Raw genomic sequence first — 19,533 nt, 5'->3', positions numbered from 1 at the left:
TTTCATGGAGTTGAATGGTTTTCCTGTCCACAAATACCATGAAATAGAAGCATTTTATTTTTAAGGATATGGAAACACCAAAACAGTACAAAATATTGATGTAATTTTCCTGTCAGACTTGTGAACTAGTGACCTCAAAAGTATCTTGGAGCTTCTACTCTACTCTGTCCCACAAAAGAACTTGTGAACATCTGTGAGCCCTCACAATACAGATTACATCCCTGGTGTTTTTCTCCTTTTGAATAATAATAGTGTCTTGTTTTTCCAAGCCATGGAGAGATTGTTTTGTTGGGAGAGACAGGAACTACACTCCACGATTTATTTGCACAGAAGTATCTCTCTGTTATGGCTTTTTTACCAGTTCTTTACCCAAAAAATTGCATGCAATAGCTAGAAATGTAGGCTAGGTGCTAGAAGGGAGCATGTGTATTTTGTCTTTCCTTCTCCTGAGTTCATCACTTTGGAATGCTGGAGAGTGAACTAATATGCCTGCCAGTTGTGAATAACTAACATGTAGATCTTGGTGGCTGTTGTTTATATAGAGAAATTCCAGTCCCTCTTGGAGTGATGACAGGGATGGAAATCTGACTGAACTGGTCCTTCAGAATGAAATGAAGGTTTGTATGATTTACTTGATGCTTTAATTATCTACTGTTTCACTAGGCCAGGAGAATAACACTGCTGTAGTTCTGAAACCGCAGTGAAAATGTTATTGGCTTAATCCTTTCCTTTTTGCTCTGAAAAATCAGGAAACTGACATCCTAATCCATGTTAAGTGCACTCTACCAGTTTCTAATGAAAGTCTTGTGTCCTTAATGGGACTTAGTGCATTGTGTATCACTAAGTCTGCACAATCTACTTCTTGTTCGAAAGCTGTCTCAATACACCACAGTAATTAATTATACAGAGTCTGTCCCTTCTAAGATTAAACTCCTCCAATTTATTCAAATTAAATTATTGTGCACTCACTAAAATTACTAAATTTGTGACCACTTGTGACCAGGAAAGGTTTGGGAGACCTTAAGTGTAAGTTTTGCTCAAAACCAGGCAAAATAACTTGTTAGCATGATCATGCCTCTGTCTGACATTATGGGAATGAGACTCCAGCAGATTAAACTGGCTTCGCTTGGTGGTAGTACAGTTTTTTTCCCAGTTTTTTTGTTGCCACAGAAATGTGCTGCAATTAGAAATACACCTGGTTTATTTCTAATTGCAACTGGTGAAAGAATGTTGCATCCAGTAACTGGAAAAAATGCTGATCTTTCTAAAGAAATTTATGAATGAGAAAAATTATTCTGTTAGTAAGTGAAACAGTTTCCTTTCCTATTCTTTAAGATTGAGCAATTGACCAAAGACTGGACAAGTAAGTGGACAGACAGGAAAGCCATCATGGAAGAATACAGTGTGGACATCAACAAAGAAAAAGCTGGAGTAACAATAGATTCTAGTCTACCTCATCTAATGGCCATGGATGATGATATCCTCAGCACAGGAGTGGTGCTGTATCATCTCAGGGTGAGATATTGTCACTCGTCTTATTTTACTCTTTAATTTGAAAACATTTGCTTTCTTTGGAAATGGAGAGTGGTTAGGATGGCATTACAACAACAGCTATCAAAAAGTGAAGGTCTCAGATCACAAGACATATAATGGGGGAAAAAAGCAGAAAATACATGGAAATGGAGAAGGAAAAGAATTCATTTATGAGCTGACCCTATATTCATATACGAATATAAGTTGACCTCTTATGAATGCATGTGCAAAAAATTTGATAATGTATCACAAGCAAAGCAAAATACTCAAATTAGGCATTAGCAGTTTGTCCACAAAGCATGTATGTGTAAACATAAAGGATGGTGCTTAAAGTATACCAGACATACTGGTCCACATTTTATGAAATATTTGTATACTTAAGACTGGAATAGTCTTTATGTGTATAGATAAAAGTAAGCTTTAAAAAACACAAGCTCACTTTGCCAGTGACTTCAACATATTGCTTTTAGGCCTACCAGGTCTGCTAAGTAGATTCCAGGTGTGTAGCATGAAGGGTAATTACTTGTGATCCTACTTGAGTAGCTATTTTTGAAGATCAGGTAGAAATCCTGGCCTCATAGATACTATTTTGCTTTGTAGCTGTTCATTTAAGGCAAGGTTTTCACCAAGAAACTTTCATAACAATTGTGTCCATATTACTGCACATTGTGGCATATGATGTGCATGGTTAGGTCAAATAGTTTTAGGGTTGGTTTTTTTTATTTAAGTCAGTACTAAACTGGAGTTTAACTTTTTTATGTTATTTAAATGAATGGAAATTACTGAAATATTTGTGCCGTTTAATGTGAAAGGAATGATGGATGGGCACCTCTACAGAGGTGCACTCTTTGCCAAAACGTGTAAAACATGTTTGAAAATCATGTATCTGTCTACTAATAAAAAATCTTTATCCAAACTAGATTTTGTGGTGATTGATATAGTTTAGGACAGAGGATTTTTTTATTCCTCTTAAAAATTACAACAGATATTTCAAACAGAAATCATACTATTCTTTTACCATGTTGGAAGAGAAACTCGACTAATTTTTCTCATTCCAGCACAAAGAAATTGTACCAGGTAATAATTAGGGACCAAGTAATGATATCCAGTGCTGATCAACATGCAACTTCAACTACTCAACCCTACATTAACATTAAATGTTTATTAGAAGCAATTGCTACTACTTAAATGTTTTAATGTTATGTGCCATTTTGGAAACAGCAAATGTTTTCCCATACTAATTTTGACAACAACTAAAGTAATATAAATATATTCATTTTAACAGAGTAACCTGGTTTGAAGGGTCACCTTCTGAAGTCATTCATGTCTCTGTCACACTAACATCTTTGTCCCTTCTTTCTTTGCTCCTAGATGCTGCCTTTTCTTTTCTTTGTGCTTTACATCTTTTAGTCTCTGGTGTCTGTTACCTTCATCTGAACAGCAAGAAGGTAAAACGTTAGCAGTTCCTTTCATAACAGGGCTTAAACATATAATAGCACTTTACATTGTACTTCTAGAGAGAGGTCATGGCAGCAGGTTTCAGATCATGTAGAATAAATATTGTGTTACTCTTTTAGTCTCTTGATATTCCATAATATTAATTGCACTAATCAATGCTGTGCCTACGCTTAATTTTCTGGCTTTCATTAATAGAAGATGTATGTTTTCCTATAAATAAATTGACCTTTTTTCTTTACATTGTTTTAGTAAAAGATGTACTTCATAAACTGTTTTGAAAGTTGTAGTACTCCCAAAAGTGAAGGAGGAAAGCAATCTCAGTCTTTATGATTCTGCAATATATACCTTGGTAATTCTACCCTTAGTCATGAGATACAGCCAGAAGAGGATAACAATATAAAAGCACTTCAACAAATGTAAAGATGTACGATGACATGTTAAGGTCAGGTTGTGCTGTCATTTCATCTGAAACGTCTTTCACTTTTTCAGGTAGAATACTCACTATTTAATCACAAAAGAGTATAAATATTGAAATTATTAGCTCAGTAATAGCATTTAAAAAAATGAAATCAACATGGGCCTGGTTTATGGCTATTTTTGTTTTGTTTTCTCAAGTTGGGTTAGTTTCCTTGTATTGTATCTGTACCCTTGCTCTCACCTGCAATTTATGGTTGGTTTTAAATTCACCCAGAATCACTCCAACCGAGATACTATTATGAATTTCATGAGCCAGTACTGCTGTAATACACTTTTTTAAATTAAATTATATTACCAGAGAGTTATTTCAGCAAGTTGGAAAAAGTTTCTTTTGGAATTACAATAACTATTTCCTTGCTTAGTGAAGAAGATAATTGATAAAGAGATCTTTTAGAAGTCGGTTTACTTCTCTTTGTGTAAAATACACGTTGCTAACTCACTTGATTGAGTGAGGTGAGTCAAAGGCTTATGATAAACTTATGATACGGATCATAAGTTTTCTGGAAGTTGTGGCCAACCCAGGTGGACATTTTGCAGTTGAGTCCACTGAACATTAAACTGACATGCATCTTGGTAACTACTCCAAAGCAGGGGCACTGGGCACAATCCAGCTTTCAGCCTTTCCAGCAAGGGAAGTCTCAGCAGGGCTTGTGCCAGAGGAGTCTGTTAGTTGGTTCAGATAGCTGAGCACTGTGAGGAGCTGAATGATAACCATTCCCTTTCCCTCCAGCGCAGAAATCCACTGTGATTTATCCATAATTACCCATAACTGCGTCATCTTAAACAGCTTCTGTTTTCCCAGCATTCAGCCTTCTGATTACTGCTTCTTGCTTCATCTTTAAATCTAGGTTACAATATGCTCGGAGAAGAGAGCATATTCAATTTATTCTAATATGAATACAAAAATCACATAGTTTATTGTCCATACTTAATTTTAATATGACCCAAAGAGTTGCCACTAAAGTAATTTTAGAGTGCGTTTACTAATCACTTTACCACAACCAAGTATAGTCTCTCTTCAGAATTCGGAAATTATTTTGTTTTGATTTCCTAAGAAAAAGTGTAGAACTGATAACAGAAGGTAATAGACAGATGGTAAATTGATTGGCTTCTTTTGGTAGGTTTTTTTTTTCCTCATGGTATTGTTTAAATTACTGGTATTTGCAGTGTACCATAGAAATACTGTATTCTGTAGACTTTTGTTCATTTCATTGAAGTTATTGAATCTTCAAGTTTGAGAACTTGTCCATATACCATAAGCACTAAGAAGACTTTTCATAGATGTAATTTAATTTTCAGAAAAAAGTTCTTCCTTAGTAGTTAGATTGAAGAATTCATAAACTATGACAAAGTACCCTTACAAATTAGGAATTCTATGACTTTTGTATCTGAAAAGCCTAGTTAAGCAAATAATCATTTTGCAACTTCTTTCTTTCTGCATGGATATTTATTAAAAGCATACTTGCTTTTCTACAAACAATAAGTCTCACTATAAAAGTTCAAAGCATCACTATGCGTGTTCATATTTAAAATATTTGTCTCAAGCACAGTCCAAAAGTCATCTATTAGGGGTTACTTCATCTACTGGAGTCATAGAAGCCGACATAGCTGCATGATGAGAAGTAATTACAACACTAGGGGGGACAGCAGACCGAAGTATTACCAATTACATAGTGTTTGCTTCAAACAATGCAGTCATTGAGAGGCAATTTACTTCAGGTGTTTGCTAAGATATTGTTCCAAAGCTTTTTTTAATTAGTATATATAATCCACTTTCCTCAACCAACTTTTAAATTAGTTCTTTTCTTGTTTTAGGAAGGAACAACCAAAATTGGAAGAAGTGATTCAGACCAAGATCAAGACATTGGTAAGAGAATGATATTACAAATTATTTTATGATACAGTCAGGTCAAACCAAGAGGTTTACATTTGTCATGTGTAATAGCTAGGTAATGTTTGTTTGTCAGCTTTCTTTGTAGAAGAACGTAAGTAGAAGAGACTAATTATTTAAGTTGGCTAAAATATGTTGATTATTTTTTGTTTAAGAGTCTGAAAAGTCAGTGGTCTTCACCTGATTGAGATGTCTTCAGAATTTTCTTCCCACTTGTGAAATACTACACTAGAGTTTAAAAATATCTTCATTTAACATCCAAATCCTCGTATATTCTGTCCTAAACTAGTGGCACAAGTGATCATGAGACATTGAAAATGCTTTTCAACTCTACTTGGACAGAATGTTTTAGGTATAAAATCCTAATTTCTATTTTTAATTTTAGCAGTCAATTTCAAGAGCTAGATAATATGATAGAGAACTAAAACTTTATACTGAAATTGGAAACCTTGTAAAATCTCAGCTTTGGTTAGGTTCTGCTAAGCTTGGTTAAGTTTGTTTATTTTCTGCCAGTAGATCAGTAAAATATAAACAATAAATTCCATAATGGCATTAAGAAAATTCAGCACAATAGAAAAATTTGCACATCAGCTCACAAATTAGAAAGTGATGTATAGTTTTCCAGAACCAGAAATAAAGAAACAATCTCACTATTTTCAATAATGAGTTTTGATAATAAGTTTTTTCTGTGACCAAGTACCTGACTAGCAGTCAAAGATGGCAATTTAATCTCCTTGTTCTGCACATGATGTAGTTCTCTGTGAAGTGTGCATAGTGTCAAACAGTGTGTGGTACTCTATCCTGAGGAAAATAACCTCTTCAACAGGTGAGATAAATCTATACACTGTAGTTTTGCAGGGACAGTGGATTGAAAGGAATCATTGTATGATAGACAACAACTGTGGGATCGTGACCCTGCGACCAGTTCCAGGCGCACACTGCTCTGTGAATGGATGTGAAGTCACTGGATCATGTCGTCTGTCACAAGGTAAGATTTGGGTTTTTTCTGTGAATGCTATGTTATAATTAACTTACCACTGGATTTCACAGACAAGGATTTATGGAATTTGAGCAGATCTAAAAAAGTTATCTCTCAGTCAGCTACTGCTGCCCAGGTTTGATCCATGGCTAGAGCTTCCAGATTGGAACAAATAAATTAACAGCCCCACAGAAATAAAATTAAGACATTGGTGACAATATTCTGACTCCTTTTGGCAATAGTGGTCTGTAGCCTTCTGAAAAGGGAACACCTGTATTCAGAGGCACTATAGTGTAAAGTAGTGGATACTGGCTCTAAGCCAGCTGACCACTGAAGGGGTTTTTTGGCAATTATATAACATGGTTGAAATGACCTTCAGCTTTTTCACAGTGTATTTAGGTAGAGGCTACAAGGCACTAAGTCATAGGCGATGATGAATGAATTCAGGTTAAATGGATCAGGCTGCCGTATTTTTTAGGTTGTTTAAAATAACAATTCAGCTTCTGTGAACTTGCAGTTATCTAGATTCTTAAGAAGATAGTGTAAAAACAAGTCTTCAGCAGTGGGTTGGTTAAGTTTTTGGTATGAAGTCATGCTGTCCTTTAATGTGAACAGGGAATTTACAGTTATCTTTGGTTTGCAGAGATCTACAAGATTAGTTTGCTTGGATGCAGTTATTACAGAATGATAATTCTGCCATTCCATAGTGGCAAATTTTAAAAGAGTTCTCTGTTCTGTGATGATGAGAAAGCTGTCGGTCAGAATTCATTTTTTTAACAAACTATTCTGTCGTAGTTTGATGAATTCTCTCTGTAAATGTCTAATTTATTTTTTTTTTCACAGGAGCTCTTGTTGTCCTTGGCAAGTCTCATAAGTTTAGATTCAATCACCCAGCAGAAGCTGCTATCTTAAGACAAAGAAGATCGGTAAGTTCTAAAACTGTATTTTTCTCGCCTAATTTTTCATTTATTTTCCTGGGTTTTTTCTTCTTAAAAGTCAGCCTGATAAAGATAATATTTCTTCTTGTAATCATATCCACTTCCTTCATTTCCTCCATCTAATGGTCTGTAATGACACGAAACCTTTTGTGGGAGGACACTAGCACTTCTTTCAGATGTGCTTAGCAAAAGATGATGCAGATCCCTTGAGTAATTTAGTGTTTCCTATTTCTAGTCATGACTACAGTAGGATTGAAACAAAAAGGCAAAATACCACAGTGAAAAGACCAGTTAAGAATCTTTCCACATCTGATAATTTTCTGAATCATCTTCTTTCTCTGTCGTTTCACTGTCTTGAACGAGGTATACTAGAAGAAATGAAGATTTATGGGATTACGTACTTAAGTATTACTGATTTTGGAAGCACTTAACTTTTACATACATCAGAAATAGATAAAATATTTCTTGGTATGTTAAGCTCAGGAACTAACTACTGTAAGATATTATTTCATTAGCTAGTTCAATAATATTTAAAAAATGAGATAATTCTTAAAATTACTAGCAGATGTAACTATGAAACCAAACTTAAGGAATATAAATTTTCTAGTTTAGGGGTTAACCATATTATCAACTGATATTGGTAAGAATCCACCTTTTAGAATGGATTTTCATGTAGTAACCTTTTATACTTTCCACTCAACTGTCCTTTTGTACTCACTTCTGTAGTTGAGATAAGGGGCTTAACTTTTTTTGTATTCCTTCTTAATTTCTTGATTAATGAAACATGCAGTACATTAAAATAGAGCTGCAAAAAGAGATGTACTCAGTAACAAATACTTAGCAATTTTGCTCATTATCAAAGACTAAGCAGAAGTGTGAGATTATAAACTCGCATGGGAGCTATTATGCAGCATTGCACATTGTAGTTAACAACAGCGGTATTAATGATAACTTGAAAGTTCCCGGGTTGCTGTGATTTATTTTTCTTCCTGTCTCATGTGTTTTGTAGATTAATGAAACCCCACCCACTCGGAGTTGTGGAGCTTTGGACTGGCTCAACTTAGATGGAAATTGCACCAATTCTCCACATTATGTCCTTTCTTCTCTTTACAAGTAAGTTTAAAAGTAAGCAAAAACAGTCAAACAAACAATTTCTCTTGCAGGATTATGTCTGAAACCAGGGACTTGGTTAGGCAAAAAGAAAGCTATATATAGAATAAGTCCCATCACGTTGTTAAGTTATCAAATAAAAATGTCCAAGAAAGTCCACTGGCCAACTGACTAAAATAGAGCATTAAGATCCCCAAGCAACAAACCTGAAAAATCATTTAGGGATGCACAATTAAGAAAATGCCTCAGATGAGAGTGTCAGACAACCTTAATTCAGTTCACTTGCACATCTCCATTACAGCTGTTTTGATTTACAGCTAATCTATAATTTTTACAATATTCTTACTTCAAGTGCACAGAATGGACTTTTCAGGATATGATTTAGCCAAGTTAATTATTACCAATTCACTTTCCCCGCTAATTTGTTGTGGACATCAGGTTTGTTTGTTCATAAATTCCCTTAAGTTCAAGTCCTCATTGAGCCCTTCATCTCAGAAAGCCAATGTCATTCCCTCTTTTTTTTTTTTTAAACTGAAGAGTAAATAAGGCATATACTGCTTTCAAAATGTTGAAGGGCTGCTCATACTCAGTGTTTAGTGTATGCTTTTATAACAGAGCCTTTCTGAAATGGAAAGCATTGGTATGATGAAGACTGATTAATATGTATCATGAAAATTAATTGAGATATATTCTGGTTTAGTTCAAAATAGAATATCACAGAATTAAATGTAATTGGATTCTTTCTCTTTTTTAATTCCTCTCAGCCTGGCACATTCAATTGACCTGTTAAAGGCAAGAAACAGCCATCTTTTCATTCATATCTGTTGATAGTTCTGCTTCTTGCTAGAGTGGTTTTGGTGTGGTAACATACTGGCAGTCTTTTATCTTTTTCTAGAGGAAGTATCTCTATAAGCATAAAGTATCTCTTTTATAAGCATAAAATGTTATCTCTAATTAGAACATCTCTTCATAGTTCTAGTCAAATGGCTTCTTTCCACCTTGGATGGTGTGTTTTTATGTGTTCTCTTTAATGTATCTAATCTCTGCATTTGCTTTTCATTTGCTGCAGTGATACCTATCTATAAAAAATGTTATTTCATTTTGCTTCTTTACTGATGAACATTTAACGCATCAGTGCTATTATTGTCTTCGGAAAAATTACAAGGAATTTTAAAAACAAGAATTTGTCTAATAACCTTCAAAAGTAGATACTAAGGTGCTCTTTACATGGGTGTAAACATCAGATGTGGAGCTTTTGTCACAGAAGTTTTTTGATGATCCTAGAAAAACCTGCAGAAATCCAGAAGCATTGTGAACAGTTTATCACAAATTTGCACTTGTTTTCCCCCTTTTTAACCTGACAAAACTGCAGAACATTTCTGATTGATTTTTTTTCCAGACCATGTTGAGATAGCAGATTTGTTTGTGTTGATCAATTTTTTTAATCTCTTGGACAGGATATTACAAGCATATTACATTGTTTAACATTACCCTCGTGCTTAACTAGAGTGTTTCAAATGGTTACTTCAGTGAAAATGAAAAACATTATGGCATTTGCTCGATTTTTATGAATGTCCATTTCTTACAGGAATAAGCTATCAACTATGTCTAATAATAGTAGTTTCTCACCTTACATAATACAGTGGTCTTTTTTTCCTCTTGAATAGTTATTTGGCATAGGTAAACTGAATTGATCTACTGTCTTCCTTTACAGTACCAAGTGAGTCTGTGTTTCTATACAGACAAGTAGTTTTGCTCATGGAGGGCATTGTGATTGAGACATTTAGCGTAAGATCTATATTATAAGAATAAAACGATATATGTGGTCTCTCAAATGTCCCACTTCCATGATGAAAAGTCAATGTCAAGTACTAAAAAGTGTTGTCATGGTTTAACCCCAGACAGCAGCCAAGCCCCACATAGCTACTTGTCACCCCCCACCAGTGGGATCGGGGAGAGAATTGGAAGGATAAGAGCCAGAAAACTCATGGGTTGAGATAAAGACAGTTTAATAGGAAAAGCAAAAGCCACATATGCAAGCAAAGCAAAACAAGGAATTAATCCACTGCTTCCCATGGGCAGGTAGGTGTTCAGCCATCTCCAGGAGAGCAGGGCCCCATCACATGTGATGGTTACTTGTGTGGTGCGTTCACCTTGGCTGAATGCCAGGTGCCCACTCAGTCGCTCTATCCCTCCCCTTCCCAGCTGGACAGGGGAGAGAGTAAGGTGGAAAAAGAAAACAACACAAATAGTGGGTTGCGATAAGGCAGTTTATATTGATGCAAAAAAAAAGAAAGCAAAAGCAGCTTGTGCACACACAAAGCAGGAGCCAGCAGTTAATCTCTACTTCCCATAAGCAGTGATGGTCAGCCACTTCTCTGAGAAGCAGGGCTCCAGCACACGTAACGGTTGTCAGCAGGCAGCTGTCAGAGACAATGAGTGCCTCTGGTCCTGCTCCTTGCCTCAGCTTTTATATCTGGGTTGACGTCATATGCTATGGAATATCCCCTTGGTCAGTGTGGGTCAGCTGGCCTACTTGTGTCCCCTCCCAGGATCTCACCCTTGACTGAAGAAGGAATGTTACAGTGCTGTGCTCAGCAGTAGCCAAAACATGGGTGTGTTATCAACACTCCTCTAGCTAGCAATGCAGACCACAGCACTGTGAGGGCAACTATGGGGAAATAAATTCCAGCTCACCCAGATCCATCACACTTGGGAAGACAAATGCTGTCACTCTGAACATCCTCTCCTTCTTCCCTCAACTTTATATACTGAGCATTATGTCATATGGTATAGAATATCCCTTTGGTCAGTTTAGGTCACCTGCCTCAGTTGTGTCTCTTCCCAACCTCCCTTGCATCCCCAACTTCCTTGCCCAGTGGCAGTACAAAAAGCAGAAAAGGCCTTGGCTCTGTGAAAGTCCTGCTCAGCAATAACAACACCACCTCTATATTATCAACCCTGCATTCAGCACAAATCCAAAACGCAGCCCCCTACTAGCTACTATGAAGAGACTTTATGTCAGCCAAAACCAGTCACAGGTTTGTCTGAGGTATTTTTCAAACTGTAATACAGGACTAAGGGGACTACGAGAGTGCTTATTTACTCAGCAGTAAAAAGTTCACCCTAATGCAGGGTCTTGTCTCTGTCAGAAAGAGATGCTTAAAGGAAAATGTAAGAACAGGGAAAGCTCTGTGTGTGTGTGTGAGTGTCTTTCTCTTTTTCTCTGTCTCCCCTCTCACTTAATAGTTCTTGGTGTTCTCCCAGCTGCTAGCAACCTGCATCTTGGTGTCTTCCTCTATTGAAAATAACAATAACATCTTTGTGTATAGTAGGCTTCAGTGAAATTTTTTTTACTTTTTTGGAAAATATTTATGATTTCCTGTTTTTATTTTTACAGTCAAAAATGTAGAAACTGTAAAGAAAACAAATGTTCTCCTGAACTAAGGTAAGAATATTAATGTGTCTAAATCATGCTGAAATTTTTGAACCCATTAGTTTTGTCATTCTCCTGCACTACACTGATTTCCTCCAGAAGAGTTGGAAACTAGACTTCAAACTTTAATTCAAAATATTTTATCATATTGCAACACACTAAACTTCAAGCTTTAATTCAAGTTATTTCATCATATTGAAACAAGAATCTGTATGTGCAGCTGTGTTATAGACAAGTCTCTGCAACCATGTTCTTTCTTAATTCTAGATTTTGTGCAAATGGTTTCTATCTTTGTTGCATGTGTAACCTGCATTTAAAAGCATGACTACAGTGAGGTTTACTCTCAACCTGCTACTAATTTGCAGCATATTAGACCCCTAAATATATTAAATTTTGTGTTAATAGTAGGTACTGTGAATACTCATTACTATATTGAAAATTCCTTGGACAAATTGGGTTCTCTTCTGCTGAGAATAAAATGGCTTAAGGGAAGAGTCAAAAAAAAATAATTCTGAGCATCGAATATGGTTCGTTCATGCACAGAAGCACAACAGCTGCACACAGAAATAATTCAGAAATTGTTTGGTTTCCATGGGTTAAAGTACTTTTTCACCAAGAACTGATAGTACTTTGCTTCCTTCTAGATTTTTATTTCAGAACATATCAACATATATATTACAGTAATGGTTACTTAATGATATGAGTCTTATCTCCCATGCTGTCAGTATGACAATATTTTTCTCATCTGCTTTTCATGAATTGAATTACCAGTTCAACCTTTAATTGTACATTAGAATATTATGAGAAATGAGAGAGAAAAAAATTTCTACCATTGCACACAAATATTAAAACTTTGGACATGAAAATTTCCTTGAAAAGGGTTTCATTTTACTCTTGGTTGCTTCCTCATACACCCTACTCTGAGGAGCCACAACACTTGAAATTTCTGGTATTTGCTGTCAGCCAGCAAACACACAGAAGGCTTGTGAATGGCATCAGTCATCAGATTATAATGTCACCACAAATAAGTCAATAATAAAGTCTTGCTCCTGTCATTGCCTTAACACTATATGGCATATAAATATAAACTCCGATTTTATTGTCTTGCTGGTTTGAAAAAAAAAAAACAAAAACAAAAAACCCAACAGTGGAGTTGCTCCATTAGAGTCAAGTGGTATGGCAGCACACTGACTTAATTTTATCTGCTTGGAACATGTTTAAACTCCGTTTCCTTGAAAATACCAACATTGTTAAACTGGGGAGAAAAAAAATCTGATACAGAATAACACAACACAGTTATTATTCTAATGTGGTATAGTTAACATGTTCAATAATATTTTTAAAATACTCTGAGTTCTAACTAACAGCTTTCATCTGAGAATTTTAAAGTACTCTAAAAAAAAAAGAAATAAAAAAAAAATTAAGAAATCTTTTGCATCTCTTAAAAGACCCCTCAAATATTCCATTTCACAGAGAAGTGCACTGTGTTAATTACAGAAACTACAACTTGCAGCAGAATCACGTACAGTGGGTTAGCAGGGGAACTAATTCTATATATAACTGAAATTGTGATGGGAAAACCTGTGTTAGCTGAACTGGAATTGAGCAAGAAAGGAGTAACCTTTACTGGAGTGTGTGGCTGTGTCTTGTACCTGTGACTCTTTGCCGGAAAGAGGTCCAATTTTGGAGATGTATTTAAAGGGATGCCTTAAATAAGTCATTGCTTTACTGTTATTTTGGGGCCTTAGGCAAAGAAAAAGAGGTTTTGCATGGAAAGGCTAAAAAAACCACACATAAAAGAAGCACAGGTGTGCTTTTTATGTAAGCAAGCCAGTTAATCAGAAATCCAAATAATACTTCACACGATGGTAATTTCTGTGGAGGGAATTAATCTACATGTACATTTCCAAAGATCCCTTATTTCTAAAGGTCTCTGACTCTGCTGGCCTTTCTGACTGATTTCTGATTCCCACCTCCTGCCCACCAATACCCAACGTTTGCTTTGAATTCTGTGAGTGGCATTCCTTCAGAATACAAGATATTCATATCTTCTTCATTCCTCTTCCCTTGGCTTTAGGGAGGAGAAGGGAGAGGTTTGGGCCTCTGTGCTAGGCAGAAGCAGATGTATGATCCTGTGCAGCTGCGTAGTGCCTGCTGCTGTGTGATGCTCTGAGGCCCTGTGGGAAGTGCCCCGGATTGGACACGTGTGGAGCGGGAGGATAGAGCAGGAGGGGGTGTGGGGAGTTGTGTGGATGTATATTAGTAGATAGGCTTTTAACTCTGACTTGTGATTGCTCTCAGGGTGGGATTCGCAAGGGTGCAAAATGCCTTGCCAGCATCTTTTTTTCTGCTTTATTTTTGACTCTCCTTCTCTTGGAAAAAAGCATTTGTAAAAGAAAAATGGGATTTGAACACCAGGCAGCCAGAAAGATGGGGATGCTAACTTGACTGATGTTTTCTTTTGAAAAACTGGCACATTTCAGCTTTTACCAACAGTGATTATTTTCACTGGAGTTTCTCTATTTGAGCCTTAAGATTTTGTTGCAGCAGGTATTCAGCCTCACCACAGAGCTATTGCTGCCATAGTTACTGGAAACTGCATTATGCTGTAGCAGCCGCCAGCCTCTGCATCAGCAGAAGTGTTTGGGGAAGAGGGGAGGAGAATTGCACAATAGCATCCCAGAGAGCTGACAACAAAACCGGCTGGAAAAAAATGTGGATTTACAGATGGTTCATTTAGCATGCAACGTGCAAACTTTGTGGAGAGAAAAATGAGATGGAAAAACACGCCGGCAGAATCGGTATAATATGAAAATTTTCTCAGTAATTTATGATTATCTTTAGTTTAAGGTTGGTGTCTTTTTGTTGTAATTTTACTTGCTGTTTTCAAAGGTTTACTTGGAGAAGGGGTAACTGTTGACACTTCTTGCTGCATTTGATACACCTAGAAATCTGCATGCTTTTATGAAATTCTCTGCAGGGCTGCTTTTCTTTATATGCTGTATGCCAGAGTATGCTGGTCCTGTGAAACCAAGATTTTATGTATGTCTTGATACCTACAGAAATGAAGCTGTTTCTCTTACGTTTGTCCTGAGGTTATATTAATTCCTGCTAGAACTATATTGAGTGTAGATTGCTTATGAGGAAAAGCAGGAATATGAGCAATAGCAGTCTGTGCTTGATTCCTGTACCTCATAGTATTCCAGTAGTTCAAGTCTAAATTTAACAGTATATCTGATTTAACATTAAAGAAACAAGTAATCTCATCTACCTATTACAAAATTGGGCTAAATTCTTATATTAACTGTATTGATATTTGGTTTTAGTTTAATCATTCAAACATATATTATAAAAACTGATTGTTCTTTGGATTGTATATTAGGTGATTTAGTTATGAAGTGTGTGTGAAGCTATTATTTTCTTTCTGAGCCATTTTCATCTCATTTCTTAGTTTAGTCTGTCATGTTATTTCCAAACCCAGCAAGTGTGTTGACATGACATAGCACGTTCAAACGTAGAAAAGGAGCATTCTGACATTATGCTCTTGGTTTCAGCAGTTTCTGTGAGAGATGGATCTGTATCCCAAACCAGACAGTCATTTTGCTCTCACAGTCAGTAGTCTCACAGCCAGAGGGAAAACATCTTCTGGCAAAAATGTATTATGTAAGTGGCTCTGCGTGAATTTTTGTTCTCTTTTTTTTCCACTTGAGAAAACTGTCTTTAAGAAGCAGCTTCAAAAAAAGAGTATTTAATGTGCAATCTGTGTATTCACATCTGTCTTTACTGCCCTGTCTGGAGTTTTTTTTGTACTGTTGAAAATTAGGAGATGAAGGAAAGAGACACTGAAAGAACACCAAAACCTGCAATTTGTATATATACATTCAGCAACAGTATTTTATTACAGAAACTAACCTTACAGAGGGAGAATTGTACCAACTAGCTACATCACCTGAACAAAAGCAGAAATAATACTGCAGTGGTTGCTGTGCTGTGTTTGTTTCTCCAAGGTTTAAAGTGAAGTATGGATATGCCTCTGTAGTTTGCCTTTCTGGGGTGTAGTCATAGTATGGAACTATGATTAGTAACATCAGTTTGGCCTGCATCATGTTCTGCTCTGTGTGCAAGCATACATGCCTGTTGGAAAGGATCTCACAGTTTCATATTAGTTCAGCAAAAAGCCATTACCACACACATGAGGGAATATGCTAGTGCTGCCGAGAACAGCAAACAGCACGCTTCCACGTGCATTGTCTGCATTGCTTATCTCTGATACTTTATAATGTGGGGGTGGAGTGTGGTTTCAGCAATGTTGAAAAGTATGGGAAAGGCTTGTGACCCTCTCCCAGCTGTAAACAGATGTTACCTAACCACCTCTGCAAGCATTGTTAGGTCTTTGGATTTAAATGCAACACTGAGTTGATTCATATACTTAAATGGTTTGGGTTTCAGTTTGTAAATGGTTTGAACTCCGATAAGTCAATTTTATGGAAAGATTTGCTGAGAGCTAAAAGTGGTTAGGAAGAATGAGAGACATTTTATAAGAGGAATTTTACTTTATCTAGTTTTAGTAAACAGTTGCAGAACAAGAATTCTTTCTCTACTGTTTTACTATCATGCTTCGCTTTTCACCCTGCTGGCAATGATTTACTCATTTCCCTAATCTCATACAGAATGGTCCTAATAATGATAAATTAATTGAAATCAGTTCTTCTGATACTTGACTTCCTGATGTTTGATAATCTAATGGTTCCTCATCACTTCTCTTGTATGAATGTACTTTGCATCTTTCACACATGTCTCACACGAAGTGACTTGCCCAAGGTCATGTGAGACCAGTAACAGACTCATATTTTTCAACTTTTATACTATCCCAGGAATCAGAGCCTGTTAGTCAGTTATGTCTGTTAGTAGAACAGATTAAAGACTATCCCATTATCAGAGTATGCACAGACTCTGCTAGGTTTAGTGCATAGGCATCCAGAGGCAGTCCTCGCCCTGAAAGACCTTGCAGCCCAAGTAAGTGAAAGCACAAAGGTGACGTAACTGCTCCAAAATTAAAGATCTTTTGTCTCAGATCAGTACTTTAACATCCAGAGTATATGGCTGCTCCATTACACTTCCCTTGGAACACATGGAAAATTACCTCAAGCCTCCCTCAGAGTTACCATTGAAATCATGGGAACTTTTCCTAAATGAGAACTTTTAAATTTAATACTGTGTTTGCAAAGTGGTTCTGCTTCAGCTAACCAGTCTAGCTTTAACCTCTGAGTTTGCCCCCAGTGGTTGGTGGCATTACAAATACCTGAACAGCTGGAGATTTGTAATCGCCATATGAGCATTTCAGTGCTGCAGTGAAGTATCAGTTCAAATCTACTTGAGCTGAATGAGAAATGAGGCATCCCATTTCTATTTCCTGGAGATCAATTAAAGTTTATCTAAGAGGAAAAAAATTACAAATCATAGGGTGCTGGCATCTTTGTACTCAAGCCAAGGACAAACAGATCTTGGACCTGCCTTTTCTTATAATTTGTTCATATGAGTCACAAATAGGCACAAACCATTTAGCAGATCACAGTAGCAAAGTTTGTACTCTGTTTTCACTGTGCCAGACAATTGAACAGAAGATGTTCTCTTTCAGTTACTCTCACCAGCATTACATTTACATAAATATTACAACAAAACTGAATTCTGTTTTTCTCATGTGAGTGAGAGTCACAGTAATACTGTAAATTATTGAGAATCTTAAAGGATTTTTGTACTGAGGCTTTCCCCCTGCTTCTTAAGAAAGTGAAATGTATGTTCCATGTAAAGGTGCTCCAGGAGATTTGTAGACTTTGGCTGCTTAATTGTTTCTGTATCTGTTTTGTCTACTAAATTAGCAGACAGAATCAAGTTTTTGCTGTAGAAATGGTTGCTTTGAACACATGCTCACAGCTCTAAATAGAGATTTTAAATTATTCCTATGTAGCAAAGGTCAAATACTCTTTTCACACAGGTGACCTTGTATTGGTAATGATTTTGCAAACTACATGATGTTTCCAAAGGTTCCCTTTGAAATTTTATTTTGGGGTTTTTTTGACCTTCAGGTACCTTTGCACCCTTTAGAAGTATAATAAATGCATTGTTTACTTTATTAGTAAAATATATTCAGAACATTTTTTCAAGAGTCAAAGGTTTAATTTTCTGAGGTTATATATAATAATGTGGTGTTTAGAAACAAAACAACAGGCAAAGATCATATATCACCTTTATATATAATCAAACTAATGTTAGGAATTTTTTGATGATAGCATGTGGAGAGGTAAAATATGTATTTTCAGAGAGTTATTTTAAATATTAAAATATTATGCTAATATTTTAGCATGGATTATAATATTCTTAGCATGGATTATGCTAAGAATAGATACTACTTTGATCATTACTCTGTGTATGTGTATAAAATTTTGGCACACAGTAAGGAGACAAACATCTTGGAGGAGATTGTAAACCAATTTTTCACAGGTTAGTCACTTTTCTGATCACAATTCTGCTCCAAATATAGAAGCAATAACCCAATATAGTTGTTGCATCCAACAGAGAATTTGGTGATCAAGGTCTTCCCTTGGTGCTGCCAGACACTGTTGGTGTAATCTCAACAACACCTGTAAATATTTCTAGGTTGGAGCTTTCTTGGTCTGAAAACAGGGCAGAATGTTTCTCATTTCAGTAAAGTGCTTTGAAGTACTTGGATGACAAATATATAGTGGTTATTAAATTTTGTAACTTATAAACACCCCTCCCCAATTTCATTTTTGTAAGACTTACGGCAAAATGAAAAGTGACAATATTTTTAAAATTCTTTTTGCTTTTATTTTTCTGGCAGTGGAATTACCTGCTTCACCACTAGAGCTTTCATGTTTGCTGGTATTTATGACACTTACAGGATTGCAGCCTGCTGTGACATGCATATACACAGCTACTTTACCATAACGAGTTTTTGTCATAATACATCCTTATTAGACAAAACAATATCTTCAATGTTGTCTGTCTTTCTTTAGTAAGATGACTTGTTCTACTACAAATAATATTTATTTCTGGTTTTAATTCACTGTCAACATTTATAACAGCAGAGAAATAAATGCTGTGCGTGAAGAGTACAAGCAGAAACTGAGAGACCAGGAAGCTTTCCACAGAACACAGATTCAACGACAGCAGCTGTATGTTGAGGATTTAAAACAACAGATTCTGAGAGGACAGATCAAAGCAGAGCGGGAACTAGAAAATGACCAAGCACTAATCAACCAGCAAATCCAAGAAAGTGGGTACCTGCCTCCTCCCCTCCCTCAGTGCCCTTCCATTACTGCATACTTTTATCCTCTCAATGTTTTTGTCCTTTATTTTATGGTGGAACTTTTATTACAGCTTATTACTAGTTTTCTCTTACAATTGCCTTTCCCCTGAGAACAGTTACTAAGCTCTGATTACCAGGACTAAAGGACCTCCTTCACAGTGATCCAGCAGCACTGTTTAATTAGCTCTGCAGGTCACTGCTGGGAGAGAGAGCACCAATTACTCCCCTGTGGCATTGAGCCTCTTCTCTTCTGGGCTGATCCCCATCCTGCCTCCCTACAGTTTTGCTCTGCTCACATCTGTAGTGCAACTCTGCCACGTTTATTCCAAAACTGGATCAAAAAAAGAGACTCATGCTTTGGTTCAGATAGGAGTTGTTGCT

The 19,533-nt window shown here is 36.3% G+C and overlaps 1 protein-coding gene across 3 annotated transcripts in view; it reads left to right on the top strand.

Annotated features, from left to right (window-relative positions):
• Positions 1–19,533, top strand: part of STARD9 (StAR related lipid transfer domain containing 9) — a 101,679-nt gene that overhangs the window by 58,491 nt on the left and 23,655 nt on the right. For 2 of the 3 annotated variants that reach the window (XR_001873803.1, XM_017808624.1), the window contains exons 1-2: positions 14,405–14,672; positions 18,929–19,119. Coding sequence is in view for 2 of the 3 variants with exons in the window: in XM_017808624.1 (XP_017664113.1) it covers positions 14,653–14,672; positions 18,929–19,119 (211 nt within the window). In the remaining variant the exon portion in view is untranslated. Of the gene's footprint in view, positions 1–542; positions 618–1,335; positions 1,516–5,283; positions 5,336–6,209; positions 6,348–7,181; positions 7,265–8,285; positions 8,390–11,786; positions 11,835–14,404; positions 14,673–18,928; positions 19,120–19,533 lie in introns of those variants that run through there. The other variant, XM_017808635.1, reaches the window with a different exon arrangement.

Source organism: Lepidothrix coronata, unplaced genomic scaffold, assembly GCF_001604755.1.
Source record: "Lepidothrix coronata isolate B3197 unplaced genomic scaffold, Lepidothrix_coronata-1.0 Scaffold1, whole genome shotgun sequence".
NCBI lineage: Eukaryota > Metazoa > Chordata > Aves > Passeriformes > Pipridae > Lepidothrix > Lepidothrix coronata.
The sequence above is the reverse complement of the archived record's forward strand: the minus strand, read 5'-3'. Positions and strand labels throughout refer to the sequence as shown.